Raw genomic sequence first — 16,111 nt, forward strand, 5'->3', positions numbered from 1 at the left:
GTAGGACTTAGTCATTTTCAAAAATATCAATTTCTTCCACACACACACTTCTTTTGCTGGTGTTGACTGGCACTTCAGAAAAAGTGGTTAAAAAGCATAATTTTAACCAGCGAGAACGACACATTTCTGCACATCATGAGCAAGAAAATGTCCCAACCTGTTGTCAAACTGAATCTAACACCAGCCATTCTGCATCTCAAAATGATCTTATCCAAAGAGTAAGACACAAATAGAAATCAAAAACTTTATTACAAAAATAAGTTACACTCACCTCCATTTTACAGTATAAAACAATTTATTTGCAGGAATGCAAAAAACGTTGTTGGCCACCAACAATATTTTAAAACTGCTAGCATCTTTTTTTCAAAAGGTGGTTGTTATGATTTATTGAGGGAGTTAACTGTATAGAAAACTGGGATTGAAGAGCAGTTTCCTTTGCTATACCCGGAAATAGAAATCATTCACTGCAGTATCCCTTCTACCACTATGTTTTCATGATCCCTCACCAAATCATGGCAGCTAACGTTAGGCACACATGCTCACTGGCTGGGCAATATGGCATTTCAGTCATCCATCAAGATTAACTCGAAAGATCTTCTACATAGTCGCTGTCTTGGGAGCTGGGAAGGGATCATTCAATGTTAACATGATCTTATATGATGAACTGGATTAGGTTGTTTTACATTATTCTGACGTTTGAAAATGTGTTGTGTCAATATAAAAACAAACCCACTGGAATAATACAGTGGCACAAAAAGGGACACTGCAGGGCTTTATTTTTGTTTTTCATTTTTTTTTTTTTTTTTTTTTTTAAATCAAAGGCAGTTGGATGCCTGTGATGTTGAAGCCTTTACAAAAGTAACATTTTATCCGAAAAACTATACAACCAGTAACTACATACTCTGAAGAAGCAAGGCAGCTAATTCAGTTCAAAATAGGATAAAAGCAGGGCTTGTTCAGACTCATCATATGAGATTGTTTTGCATGCCCAGTTTGACTGTTTGCAGTGTCAGAGCTGCAGCTAAAATGACTATATTACATTAAGTACATTGTTTTTGCACTGCAGCTCTTGTGCATATTTTGTATGAAAACAAGCCCTGCTTTCATCAATATAGTTTCCCTATTTACAGTACAGGCCGGGTAGTTTAGTCCTCTGTACTGAGGTAGTCAACCAACCCTTTAAAGACAAGTTCTGAAAAGAACCACTTTCCTGGAATGCCTGACTTATCCATGCCAGGTGGGTACACCCTAAAAACCTGCAAATGTTCTCTGTCAAACATCCAGATCAAACGATTAAGATTAAACATGGATATTCCGACAATAAAAATTGCGATTAGCACAAAAATATACAATAGCATCAAGCTCCTTTGAGCCACTTCAAACCTAAAAACTTAAAAAGTGCAAATTCTTCAATAATTATTTAAAAAAATGGCATGTTCAGGGACAGGGAAGGGGTAGATTGTAAGGGCAATACATGGAGCCCTGTACATCAGGGCTGGGTACAAGGGTTCGGGGCAAAGAGGCTGTGGCGAGTATTTAGAATCCTCCGGTCATCTTTTTAAGGTGGCAGTTTCAGGAAAAATTGAAGATAAAATGAAAATAAAAAACAGGGGCGGGGGGCAGGGGGGGGGGGGCGTTAGGGGAGATGCTTCTTCTGTAAGGCTGGAATATCATTGGACCTTTTTGTCGTGCTCTTTTTTTTTTTTTTCTTTTAACATCCGTTTGCAGCTTATGGTGTAACCCCACACATCAAGTCAGTATCCACTGTGACAGGTCAGGACCGCCCTCGTCCCCGTTTCCCTGCTGGACCAATGAGAGGAAAGATAAAATTAGTACAGGGTAGTGGAAAAAAATAATCCTGAAAGCCATGTTGCACACACTCCATTAATCAGCATACTGACCGATTAATGAAATTCCACACAATTTAGAGTCAGGAGTATTTTGCCACTAGGCTGGGACTCAACTGGCCTCTTTAAAAATATAGTATGTTGTGAATGACCTTTGTCTGTTGGAAAATGAGCAGACTCTGAAAGATGACACCCGTCAGGGATTAGGTATGAGGCCAATAAGCAGGTGTAACTTTACTTTTTTTCTAAGTCCAGCCTTATAATTATTATTTACATAATTTCAGCACAATCAATAACTGCACTGCAAGGCGATTTTAATTCCCCTACTTGCATCCATGTCATTCCGATTCTCAAAATAAACTGAACCACGTAGCCCAATCTTTTTAGCTGCAAGTTTCAGCGTGATAAATTTTATTTTATCCACTTTGAAACTAACAACATTGCACTGAAAAACGTACCTCTGCTTGTTCCAGGGCCTCCTCGCTGGGAGAAGCCCACTCGGCCCCTCGGTGTGATGGAACCGCGGCCCCTGGTTTGACTGGCACCGCCACGCACTCCTCCCCTCGCTCCTCGTCCTCTCCCAGACCCCTGGAAGTCATCGTAGCCATAGTATGGGTCATCATAGCCACCCCGGTAGTTGTGGTAGTCGTATCCATAGTAATCGTAATAGTCTTCATAGCCATAATAGTCAGGAGGGTAAGAATAACCTCCCCGCCCACCGCGGCCTCGGCCTCTCGTGGGTGGTGGCATGTGGGGAGGCCCGTAATAATAGTATTCATCATACCTGAAAGAGGACACACAGATTCAATGTAAACATGGTATCGTGCATTATATCGACAGTTTGATTTGATAACTGCATGGGTAAGAGATCACAGGTTTGAGTTGCACTGTTCTCTCTTACATTTGTGTTTTTGCGGCTTGTCTCTGGGCTTTGCGCTCTTTCCTTTTCTGGTCAGGAGGCTTGGCAAAGACAATTTCAATATGCTCTCCCTCCAGGTCTTTGCCATTGAGATCAGCCAACGCCTGTGACACAGATCAAGATAGCATTATGTTTAAGCTCATGATGAATGTCTCATGTCTGTCTTGTGAAAACGGATTTTTCCATTCATACCTTCACAGCACCATCTCTTTCCTCAAAGTGGATGAAGGCATAGTCTTTCAATTTTTTCACCCGCTCCAGCTTGCCAAATTGACTAAAGGCCTTTTCAAGTATCTCCTCCGTAACAGTGCTTGCTAAGTTCCTCACAAACAGCACTTTGACCTGGTAATGTAAACACAACAGTTCAGGGGAGGCTTTTTGCAGATACAGGGAACAAATACAACTGCAGGAGACCGTCATAAAGAAACACATACACTTCACAACACGCTGCTGAGGACCTCTGGCCCTGTGTCTTACCTTGGCCATGACCTCTGGGTCTGGGTCCTCGATGGGATCGGCCCATTCCACAGTGACAACATTTCCCCACACCTTCACTTTGCCGCTCATCAGCCGGCGGCGGGCCTGAGCTGCTGTCTTGTGGTCTTCATACTCCAGGAAGCAAAAGCCTCGATTTTTCTTCTTGTCATCTGGCTGGTGGTACAATATGACATCATTTAGACCCTCTGTAGAGACAAGAAATGGGGGGAGAGGTGGAGAAAAGGCAGCAGATGGTTAACTGGATTTATTAACAGAAATCCCTGCTATATCAATGGCCTACTAGCAAACTAGTGACATCAAATCTGTCCTTACAGACAGCCACAAAACAATTTAAGAAAATACAAAAAAAAAAAACCCTGCAATTTATAAGCAACAATAAACTATCGAAATGGTTTCCTTTCATGAATCTCTTTACAGAGAAAATAAGATTTTACATTTTTAAGTTCCCTGACACTCACGAAAGATACCGATCCTTGAATACAAAACATTTCAGGTGTAAAGAAGTGTTTTAGTGTCCAGTCAGATCTTAGCGGTAAACCATCACAGTAACGCAAGTCACTCCAGCATGGTAATGAGGTCATCATTTGGACACGAACAGGAAATGCTTAAAAGTACATCTTTATAGTCTAAGATTTCCAGCCAAAGGGTCAGTGAATGAATCTTTAACACAGAGCGAATCTTGCAAAGTTTGCCAAACAGCTAAAAAAAATGAATGAAGCTGTTGCATAATTATGACATTGAATTATAGATCAAATGATTGTACTGGCTCACCTGTGACTTTTGCAAATTCTTCAACAATCTGATCTTTTGTTTTACTCTTGGGAATGGAGCCAACAAACAGTCTATTATTGGCCACAGAGATGCACACACCGATGTGTTTACCTGGTCGAATTTCATTGTTGTTGCACTGTGGAAGGATGGAGGATAGTGTAAGTAAGAGGGGGGGGGGATCTACATAATGGAGCCTATGGCAACTAGTCATCATTACTTTTTCACACTCTTATCCACTATTAGCAGACATCTTTCCAAAACGTCTACATGTTTAATATAGTCCTAAAATACTGTATTCCACACTAACTTTATCTTCACTAAAGATTTCATCAGGCCCCGTCTTTTTGCTCGTACTCGCAGTAGAGTATACGTACCAATTTGACAGCTTGCTGTGCAGCTTCTTTAGTGCAGAAAGTGACAAAGGCGTAGCCTCTGTTCAGGCCACTAAGAGGATCCATCATCAGACGCAAGTCCCAGATGGGGCCAGCTTTCTCAAACAGTGGAACCAGCTCATCCTCAAAAAGGTCTCTGGGGATTTTGCCTACAAATATCTGCCAGGAAATTAAGATATGGCACATGAGAGCAACTCTTTAATTTGACATGCAAGGTAAGGGATAGATTGCATTTAGGTTAAAGAAGGGCATCCAGTCAGCTCTTAGCGGTAAACTATCAGTGTAACCATGGTTACTACAGTGGATAATAAAGTTTCATCATTTGGATGCCACACGAAACCTGAATGCACTTGGCCCAAAAACTTAACACTTTTATTTACTAGGAAGTAAATAAAAGTGCTTCATGATGGGAACAAATTAAAAGTGATAAAGTTTTATACCTCTGTACCGATGGTGGGCTGTGCCCCTGAGTGGGCGGACTCTGGTGGGGGACCTCCATACTTCCGCTGGCCTGTTGTCACATCAAGTGTGTAGCCAGTCCTCTCCAGCAAAGCCTGATCATCAGAAAACAAAGAAACAGCCATGGGCCACATGAATCAAAGTCTTATAAATAAGTTTCACTGTAACCTTATGGGAAAGCACATGCAACACAAAATGTCTTATGCAAATGTCTTTCATATACAAACATTTCCCTGGTTATAGAAATTATTATCCTAATCATTAACTCAAATACAACTTAATTTTTAAACATAGAATTAGTTCTCACTTTGATTTTGGCTTCATCTGGTCCTTTATTGGTGTCTGACACTTTGGTCCCTTGTTTCTCTCTCTGTCTGTACGTCTTCATCACGCCACAAAGGAAGGCACTTTTGTTCTGAAAGAAAAATAAAAAGACAACTAAGCATACAATTCAGTGAGAGTCTGTCTCATAGGTAAGGCCAGTGACAGCTAAAAACTATTGCAAAACTCAGCTACATAATGTCACACTGCATAGAAGAAAGTAAGAAAGAAAGAAAGGCATCAGATAAAGAACCAAATTACTGAAACAATACACCAACAATGCCACGTGCATACCTGAACATGTGAGAGGTCACTGTCCTTAAATTGCAAAAGGACTTGCAGAGCACCTTCTTCGTTGAATTCTTTCAGAGCCTCAATCGCTCGGTCATCTAAGTCACTGTGTGACACCAAACCTGGAGGAGGGGGAGGGGGGCCAACACAGAGAGAGAAATGATGAGCGACTAACAAAATTATTACAAAACATAGATGTAAAAGAAGTACAACTGAAAGTGTCAAAGAAGCATATCCATGCAAGTCATTTTGTATAACAAATCTCCTAAATTGTGAAATGGATAAATAATTACTACAGGGAGGAGTGAGGGGCGGGAGCAGCCTAATCTAATGGAGCTGTATTCAGTTGTCAAGCTGCACTTTACTCTCCAACCAGCACGTTTGTGCAGAACTAATCACAACAGATGTGACAGTGCAACTCGATATGCCAGTGCCCCTCTATACTGTGGCTGGGAGTTTCTAATGAGCTGGTTCTACATTCTCTATGGCGGGGCCATCACCTGTCCCAGGCAGCCACACACCAGACAGCTGCTGCCATTGTTTCTGTCTCGGTCCCATCTGGCAGAAAAGGCCAGACCAGTACTTTTCTAGATCTCACCAACCAAACAAGTCCTAAAATGACCCCCAAAACTTTGTCACTGCAGCTAACCCCCTCCAAACCTTTAAAGATCTGACGAAAGCAACAGATACTTAAACTGTAGCTGACATCATACTTAGACCTATTCATCCCTCTGCTATTTCTTTATGGGGCGCAGAGAAACTTCATAGAAATGAATGAAAAGACTGGACAGGCTCACAAAGACACTCCCAGGGAAAGGACTATTCATTCGCCCTGACACCAGTGATCATGCAACCATGTTGGGAATGCAAATGCTGCAATCATTTACACATTTTCACACTGGTAGCTTAGTGGCAATGTGTAATTTAATATTTTGTAGCACTGCAGTACCCATTTTGGTAGGAAACCACAAAAAGTTGCTTCAGGATACCAATTCCCCCATTCAAAAAGGTGATAAAATGACAATACATGCAAGAAATCGATAAACATAGAAAATTGCATATTTGAATATGCAAGTATATTCATTGTGCCTTACCTGCTATGTAAATTTCATCTAGTTTTTCAGCAACTTTCTGTGGTAAACCAGCTTCTAATAAAGTCTGGAAGTGCTCAGAATGGGTAACTGCAGCAGAGGTGTCCATTGGTTCTTCTGGACCATTTCCATTAATATGTTCTGTGGCCATGTCTCCAGAAATCTGTGTAAATGCAATGAGCCAAATTAATCCTGGGTCAAGGGCAATACTTGGGATGTGTTCAGGAGAGTGCAAAGTCTCAGACGTGACAGAAAAATCATTGTTAAAAAAACACAAGTGGTTTGACCATTTTTGATCTTTGACAGATTGATTTGTATATTATAAAACAAAAAAATTATCAATAAACAAGGGGTGTTGCCATGTGCAAAACAAGCTATCATTGTTATGAGGGCTTTTACAGTCTGAGGACTTTTCACTATCCCAACTTAACACTTGCAGCTTTCAGCTTGCATGAGGTAGAAGCCCAGACACCTGTACACAGGCAGTTGAGAGATGTTTGAACATTGCGGTGCAAGACAGACAATGGACATACCAAATTCCCCAAAGAGATCAATAGAGTGACATCTTGTAAAAAAAACAAAAAAAAAAAAACGGTCAAACTACTGGGTTTGTGTCCATGTGGCAGTATTTTCCACTCTGGTTTGTCCTGGGTTGAGAAGTTTGTACAAATGGAGCCAAGCTCACTTGCTAACGCCTGTATCACAGCCCTGTTGGTCGCTGCTGGTGTAGAAGCCTGGTCTGCTCTGGTCTCTAAATTACATGTTAGCTTACCTTCTCACTGCTGACTTCAGCACAGGCTAGATAGCTGATACACGTGTTCCATCAGAGTGAGAGCCCCCATTTCCGGTGGCTGACCAATGAGCAAGTGTGCACCCTTTAGCATTTTGTTTCTTGACACTTTGGCAACACATATTATGACCCTAAGGTAAACCATCCAATTATTACGTTAATGACCAGCCCAAACATTACTTCCCATAAGTTTGCATCGACAGATATTAAAGCATTAACTTCTTCTGCTTTCTGTTCGGTGCTGAATCTGGCAACGCTGGACTCAGCAAAACGCGCACGGGAACCCTGTTTTGGCCTAACATTAACTTAGCTAATATTAGCTGGAAGATGCCATGTAGCGTCTGCTAATCAATTTCATATTGGTAAGCACGTGCTTTCTGAGTAAAAACATTTCTGCAGCGTTAAAAGTAAGTGTGAACCACTCGAGCAAGCCAACCTTAATTTTTCAATCCATACATTAACAAATATTTGGGAATAAGTATTTTTTTCTGATGTTAATGATAACGTTAGCTTTAGCGGGGAGGGACTAACTCGCACACGTTGAGGCTAGCTAGCCAGTGGGCTAGGCTGCACAGCTAATGTTACAGCATTCAAGGCAACTAGGGACCTTCATCGGGACAATAACATGACGCGCTAGTCTGCATTTTCTATGAATGCATCTGCAGATAGCATTGTAGTGGGCAAGGAGCGTGTCAACTGGTACACCAGCAACACCGGATTGCAAATACTTGCTAAGATAACTGACTTTTGCCAGCTAGCTGCTGTTAGCATACGATGACAATGAGCATGTCAATCCCATGATCTGTCAAAATAGGCTAGCTTAAGCTAGCATGCTAGTTCGAACGGAATTTCAGTGAGGCCATTGTTACAGCGTATTTGTCGGTACGGACTTCACCAAATAACAAAGTATGGCTCTAAATTTTAATTCGACTCAACGAGGCCTGGAAAGCTAGAGGTTTAGCCTGCTGGATGCGTGGTTTGTCAACGTGCCGCCATATAGGAAGAGTCCATTTTCAAAAAGCCGGTCTGGAGAACTCGTTCCCTACCACCACCAGTTTCCACATTGTTTGAAACAGCACCGCACGATTCAGACTTTTTAGCAATCAATTAAGCAACAATCACGTGACCAATCAGTAGCATTCGCCCTACCTGCCGCTGGATCACCAACGTGTATGGTGTTGATTATTTAGGAAGAGAAATGTGATATTTAAAAGACAGAAAAAGTGTAAAACTCCCGGCACTGATCCGGCTTCAGTCATTCACTCTTGATGATGTAAAATGGCTGCCACGTTCACGCCTCGAGTTTTGTCTCGTCGATGGGGTTTCTTGGACAGCCCTGCACGGGCTTGCCTTGTATGCATTTTAGAGAAGAGCAGCAGGTCATCAGAGCAGCATCCATCACTACTACCTACGATACTGCACATCTGATGCAGGGTCGGGTACATGTGTGGGCTAATGGAGCAGCTAAAGGCTTTTTTTTACACGAGATTAGTTTAAATATGAATATCAATACCAGGCAAATAAAACAGGGCATTATAATAATTAAATCAATCAATAAATCAATTTTCCTATTAATAATTCACGCATAATCTGCTACCACCAGTAAAAATAACAATTTAAGTGTGGTCAGTATCGTCAGACAAACTGTATTAAAATGCTAGTCCACTTATATTTGAATCCAAAACTGCTGCTGGTCTGGACGTGAACAGACAAACACTTGTACTTTATACTGTGAACGCTTGACTGGAAGTGTGATGCAGGTCCCACTTTCCACCACACTGTGTCACTCTTCTCATAGATTTAACACTCTTCTGATCTTCGGCGTGAACAAAAGAATATGTCAGAGCGTGTGTATTTGTATAGAAAGAAGTAGGATTATTTCTTGGATACAATAGATGCAGAAGAGCAGGAGCTATGCTATGCAAAAGTGCATAACAGTTGTCCCTGGTTTTGTAAAAGATTCAATGCAATGATAGGAAAGAGAGGATGTATTTGTCATCATGCACGCATTATAAACTGGGTCTGAATTTTTTTTTAAAAAATGCATGTCAAAAACTGTTAGTGCATGACCCTCTATCAGTGAGTGATAGTAAGTCATGTCAGTAGTCATATAAGTAGTAAGTAAGACAGACGTCAGTGTTGATCCTTCATAAAACTCCATACAAGTACTTTGCAGTGACAGGACATTGCAGGGTATGAGTTTGGGAATGGGTTATCTGCTATCTTTATCATTGCTACGGTGAATCACGGGCTTCATTGTTTGGCAGAATGCTAAAATAATAAAATGTTAGCAGACTCCAACGGCCCCCACAGGTATAGAGCATTAAGAGCAGGATGATGGCATGTCACGCCTTACAGGTCAGAGAGTTTTGTGCTCTTTAAACCTGAAGGCGCCAAACTTAAAAGGAGTTTTTAGGTACTGGCTAAAACTTTTTGCAGAAGTTGTGATCCTGTGCTGCTAAAACTATAAAAGAAACTTTATTTTGCCATAAAAAGTCAAATTAAGATCAACTTTCTGAAGTCAGCATTATATTTGTAAAGGTACAGCTCTTTGTATAGAAATAACAGCAAAATGGAAATCTATTGCTGGTTTTGCTTGTGAATATGAAAACTGAGTACCTAACATTTCATGAAGGAAAAATGAAAAACCTTATTTCAAGAGATGGTGATTGCCAAGATTCTCACATACAAAAGGGCTCTGGGATGAAATAAGTATTTAGCTATCAGTTACTTTTGCCATATTCTAATCAAAATGTTCTGATTTTGAGAAGTGAAGTCTTTACTTTCATTAGTGTGACCATCCTAAATATGCACGCATTATGGCTCCAAGTTTTTCTGCCTCTGACGATGTCTGCTTTGTCTCCAGTGATATACAGTAATTACAATATAAGAGCTGCTGATGACCAGCAGAGCCACTATTCTGTGGCTCCACCACAGACTCTTGAGTGAGATAACGGTCATAATTGTTCTGATATTACAGATCACTCATGCCACCGTGTGGAGAGGGTGTCTCTGTGTACTGTGTACCCAGAGCAAACAACAACTGAATAATTTCCATTCTTTGGTATTCCTTTTTGCGATGCATCATTTTCATACTGATGTGAAGAGGATAAGGGTGCGTACCTGCATGCATGATGTAAATTTAAAAATTTGATTAAAAAAATGTTATAGTCATATGCCATCGAAACAATGCCTTGCTTTTAAGGAAAAGGAAATATTTTACAGTAATGTAAAGGAAAAGATGGATCATTAAGTTTCATGCTCATTTTCAATCATCATCTGTATTGCTTCACCAAAGAAACCCAAGAAAACTACAGATCTCAGCCAGTTACCTCATTTGTTGCCTGATGTCATGGTGTGTTGGTGGTTATCATGGTGATGCCACCCAGACGACCTTGGCTTTGTGCAGAGCCCAGCTGAGACTAGATAAGACCTGCTAACTTCCCAGTGCGTCCTGTGCTCTCTCCTATACAGCAACATCAACAGTGCTGACAGTGGAGCCCCTGAGAGCGTGTCTGACTAGTGTGCCACCTTGCACGACCGTGCAGGTTATACAGCATTTACTGCATCTCTGTGCTTCTCATCTTGGCCTTGCTGCCTGCAAAACATGAGAAACTGAGCACCACTCTTTGTTTCATAAATCAGAGGGCTGTGAAGCAAGTGGATAAGAGAATTCAAACAGAGAGAGAAGTAGCGCATGTCCTCAAACTAAACCTTTGTGCCTTTAATCTCTCCTGGATGCCTCTTTTTGTCAATGAACTGCTGCTGGGCTTAAATGCACAACAGCACTACTATGGCTTATCTTATCACATAAGATCTTATCTCTAGTATTTTCAACATGCTCAAAGCAGCTCAGGTACACAAACTCACTCATCAGTCCACTCCACGATGATTTCGAGCAGTTATTTTAGATGCTGCAGCAAATAGCCAAGTCAGATGTTATATTGCCTAAGAATCATAGACAAATAAGTATGACAGGATCTTCAGGGATTCGTTTTTATTAGGTGATTTTTGAGATTATGTTCTCATGCTTAAAATGTGTTTTTAAGAAAGCATGTATAGACCTACTAAATAATGTTGCTAGTGTGTCATTGACAGGACATTTAGTTTGATGTAAGTAAAAATACATTTTGGCATATAGCCAAAGCAGTAGCACACATTATATTATTATATTACAGGGTTTCCAGTATAACATTACAATTTTGGGAAGAATTGTTCAAATGCTATGATATAAGACAGCCTTTAAACATCTGTGTGATTTTACATCTCGTCTTCCGCACTTATTGAATTACAAGTCTTAGGCCAAGGATTTATCACCAGCACAACCAAGGATGCAGAACATGGGCACTTAAGTAAACAGACAGATGAAATACAAAATAAATACATATTCAACCTTGACATTTCGGATGTTTGGGGGATGGACAGGTGGATAATCCTTGACAACTATCAAATATCTCTCTATTTATTCATAACTCTTTCCATCCATCCATCAAATCCTCCAAGTTTGAAAGGGTTAGGGTTGAGTAATATATTAAAGTGTCATAGTTTGAGTAAGAAGAGTCCACCCAGAATAAATAATGGTTGTTATGCTTTATTAGTTAGATTTATCATGATCATTAATGTTTTTTATGTAAAATGCAGGATTTTTAAAACTAACATGGCATGTGGCAGCATTTCAGTATATGTGTGTGGTCTGACACACGACTCCAATTTGCATTAAATACATTCATTGTAATATATGTGAAGTATCAAACATTAAACTGCAGGTATTAGTAAATAATGATTACTGTACAGATGAGCGATTATTGCACTGATTGTTTTTTTCTTTTTATTAAATAATAGTTTAGTATATGAAATATCATAAAAATGTGAACAATTTCCCAGAGCCCCAGGTGATGTCTTCAAATGTCTTTTGTCTGACCAAAAGTCCAAAACACAATATTCAGCTATGAATCATATATGACAAAGAAAACCAACAAATCCTCCCATTTGAGAAGTTTGAATTGCAGAATGTTTTTTTCACTTTTTTTTTAACCCTAGAACACCCACGCGTGGGTGAAAATCACCCGACGTTAGTATACTAGGGTTAGAAATGGCTGTGGATGAATTGATAAATTGAATAATCATTTCTGCTGTACACTGACGTATCGAATTTGATGTCAGATTTTCCTCTGTTCAATTGAAATTGACTCGAGGAAGCTCTCAGATAGTTTGCTTCACACATTTTGCCTGAGAGCAGCCATTCAGTGCACTGGAAAATCAAAACCTTCACAACTAGGGTAGGTCTATTTGGAATTCAATGAAAATGTTATTTACGTCTATTTAATTAGATTTTACATTTCTTCTGAAAAATACACACCACGTCATTGGCAAGAGAAAATATGTTAAGTCTGATGTTTTAAATGTTCATGAATATTAAGAATATTGAAAAGTTGTGGTGTTGGAAGACGGAACAACAGAAAAGTGAACCCAACAACTGTTTCCACAAGTGTCTGACTTGTAGTTCAAGAACATATTTAGGCCACTTACAGCCTACAAATGGTCTCTCTGCTGTAAACCAAAAGGCTCAAGAAAAAACCCAAACTAATGGCCCTCCTTTTGCTGTGTCATGACAAATAAAAACAACCACCAGTTACCAAGTAGCAAAAACCTGGGGATTAAATGCAGCATCCATAGTCAGGATGGAAGGATGATGGAAGCATGTTTCCACCTTCCACTGTTTGTTCTTATCATTTTGTGCTTTAAAAGGATTAGGAGAAAGGTTGCAAAGTGGTCAGTGAGCCAGTGAGATTGCTGATAAGGTTGGTAGGTTTCACTTAATCCAGGAAGTCACCGCGGACTCTGCGACACAGGCTATAAATCGACCTGGAGGGATGCAGAGGTCCTCAATAAAAAGCCATCCTGCACAGAGGAACAATGAAGGGGGAACTTTCTCTCAACATGGTAATACTTTTACTCTATGACTTACTCCCACTTTGGTTCCACAGATTTTTGATTGATTTTTGATTTTCTTTTGTCTCCATATTATTAGGTAACTGCTGCAGCCACGATGGGCTCTGTGAAATCAGCTGGACTGTCTCTTCTTCTGTTGTCTTTTCTCCTTTACGTAACTGATTCTTACCCCAACATTGACTTATCAAACAGTAAGATTTGTTTATAATACAAGTACTGTTTAAGTACTGTTCAACTACTGTCTTCTCAAGTCTTTCCACTTAAACACATTTAATTGTGCATGATTTGCATTTGTAATGTGAGTACACAAAGAATTTCCTTCAGTAAATTAACATCATGTGCTTATTATTTATTTCCATTCACAAAGATTTTACACTGTGCTTTTAATCACAGCTCTCAAATGTTACTTGCACTGTCTCACAAGCTTCCCAGGATCAATAGTTTTGATTCTGGCTGTATAATGTGTATCATCTTTCTCCAGTGGGCTGTGAGGAGTGCACGCTGAGGAAGAACAGTGTTTTCTCCAGGGATCGTCCAGTCTACCAGTGCATGGGCTGCTGCTTCTCCAGAGCGTACCCAACACCTCTCAAAGCCATGAAGACAATGACGATCCCAAAGAACATCACCTCGGAGGCAACATGCTGCGTCGCAAAGCACAGCTACGAGGTACAGGTAGAGACAAAAAACATGCCAGACAAACTTTTCAGACTGAATACATTTACATTTTCTTCAATACAAAGAGGTATTTGTACTTAACTTACATGTAAATAATTCAGTTTTATCACACTTTATACTTCTACGCCACTGCAATTCTGAGGAAAATATTGTATTTTTGAATTCATTACATTTACCTGGCAGTTTTAGTCACTAGTTACTAAGAAACAAGCTTACACACATTGTTAAAGATTAAACCAGCGGTCTTGCACATTTTTGGCTTGTGTCCCTTCTTAGAAAACTACTCCAAGTCATGTTCTAAAAGTCTATGAGCTGTTCACATATGCTCCAAAGAGACATTTCCCTTCAAACTTCTCAGATGTTTTCATTTAAGTAATTGTTCCAGGTCCAAATAGGTCAAATTACTCCATATTTCACAAAAAAAAAAAACATAGATTAGAGAATACTCAGAAAACAGAAATACAGATTTGTGTAGCAGAACTTTGTTTTTTCTTCACTCCGGCTCCCTCACACCGCCCCCACAGATTTTTCTGACCCTGTTGGAACAGATTTTTAGTTTTAATTCAGTTTGCGGTTTGTTTCTGGTTTCTGTTCAGAACGAGTTTAGAAGTGCAGACTGCTCACACCGCTGAAAGAATCATTTCATCCTACATTTTTGCTGCTGTAGATTGCTGTGACTTTGTTAATAGTAACTCCAGTTTCTTCCTCCTCTTGTGTTCCCATTTCAGACAGAGGTGGCTGGCATACGGGTGAGGAACCATACAGACTGCCACTGCAGCACCTGCTATTTTCACAAGATATGACAGATGGAAGCTGGAGACCATTCTTCGGCACTCCACCTGGCAACAAATTGTGCTTCTTTTAATATGCATAAGCTCCTCTCTCTTTTAAAATATATGGTCTTATGTTGCCTGATAATTTTTTGTAGCAATTTTGTGTCTGTGGTGTGTACTTAGGCTCAATTTTTGCATTGATACATGTATATGATTAGTTGTAGATTGAAAAGCAATTAAAATGTGCACCCAGATGTTGCAGTTTCATAAATATTTCTTGCACTGAAATGTGTGGGATTGTGGTGTGTGTGTGTGTGTGTGTGTGTGTGAACTGGGAACAATTTCTTGGGTGTTGCACAAATGACTATTTTTGTTGCTTTGAAAAAATGTGTCTGCTAAATTTATAAGGAAGAGCTACATGAGTATCTGTCTTAGGGAGAAAACTGATTTTTGATGTTTATTAAACACTCACAGACCTCCAGTCATAACTCACAGCAAAAATGTATGGCAATAAGTAACAGGATTTAAACTGAGACCTGCATTGAGGAGACGTCATTACAGTGCAAAAAAAGGGGGGGGAAATATGGTAATACAACTCCATGACAACAGTGTGTGATATGATCAAAAACTCCAAAACAAAATAAAATGTCATTTCCAAGGTTCAAACTAAATTTCCATGTTTGTGATGTGAGGATGGAAGTGAATTTAGCCACATTTTCAGCGTAATATAAGACTTCAACAGTCAACATATCATGCAGTACACATCGTGGTATAGTAATTACTATGCAGTAACCAGTGGCATTTCAGCATCGATGATCATGATGCTTTTACCTAAGTTAAATGTTGCCTTTTAAGTGAGGTGAATAACCAGTCTCCAGCCCCCCAAGAGTCTTTCTGACCCCTGTTAGTGAGTGTCTGTCCTGCAGAAGTGTCCGACCATGTCACACTGAGTCGGGGATGTTATGGGAGCTGACTCCAGCGTGAATTCCAAAGGGACAAAAAAGACAAGAACGCCTTACTTTGAGGGTTTGGGGGGGGCTGATTAAAACTTTAGTGGAAATATATCAGATTTTTCCTCATGTTGGAGGTTGTTTGTCCGCTGATGCTGACTGTCTGGAGGTCATGGCTGACCTGGAGTGTCTGTACTTGGATGATATGGCACGTTCAGGGAAATCCAGGAGTCCATTAGCTCAGACATTTCACATCCAGTCAGCGTGCAGAGTGTGAGTGTGTGTGTGTCACTGTAAGGTCACGGATGCTTTGTTGACATCAGGGCTAGTTTGAGTCTGAGGAGCACACTGTGTGCTCTCCCTTCCCCCCCCCTGCGTGCGC

The 16,111-nt window shown here is 40.2% G+C and overlaps 1 protein-coding gene and 1 pseudogene across 2 annotated transcripts; one reads left to right on the forward strand and one right to left on the reverse strand.

Moving 5' to 3' along the window:
- Positions 1–230: 230 nt before the first annotated feature.
- LOC139211757 (heterogeneous nuclear ribonucleoprotein Q-like) lies at positions 231–8,641 on the reverse strand (annotated as a pseudogene).
- Positions 8,642–13,289: 4,648 nt separating this feature from the next.
- On the forward strand, positions 13,290–14,809 carry cga (glycoprotein hormones, alpha polypeptide). 2 transcript variants are annotated; one of them, XM_070842123.1, is made up of 4 exons: positions 13,290–13,322; positions 13,411–13,522; positions 13,813–14,003; positions 14,735–14,809. In XM_070842123.1, exons 1-4 carry the CDS (start codon positions 13,296–13,298, stop codon positions 14,807–14,809), a joined length of 405 nt encoding a protein of 134 aa, XP_070698224.1. In that variant the 5' UTR covers positions 13,290–13,295. The 2 variants fall into 2 exon arrangements, with proteins under 2 accessions (XP_070698224.1, XP_070698225.1); XM_070842124.1 differs by having other exon boundaries at positions 13,813–13,997.
- Positions 14,810–16,111: the final 1,302 nt, after the last annotated feature.

This window comes from Pempheris klunzingeri, chromosome 13 (assembly GCF_042242105.1).
Source record: "Pempheris klunzingeri isolate RE-2024b chromosome 13, fPemKlu1.hap1, whole genome shotgun sequence".
Classification (NCBI taxonomy): domain Eukaryota; kingdom Metazoa; phylum Chordata; class Actinopteri; order Acropomatiformes; family Pempheridae; genus Pempheris; species Pempheris klunzingeri.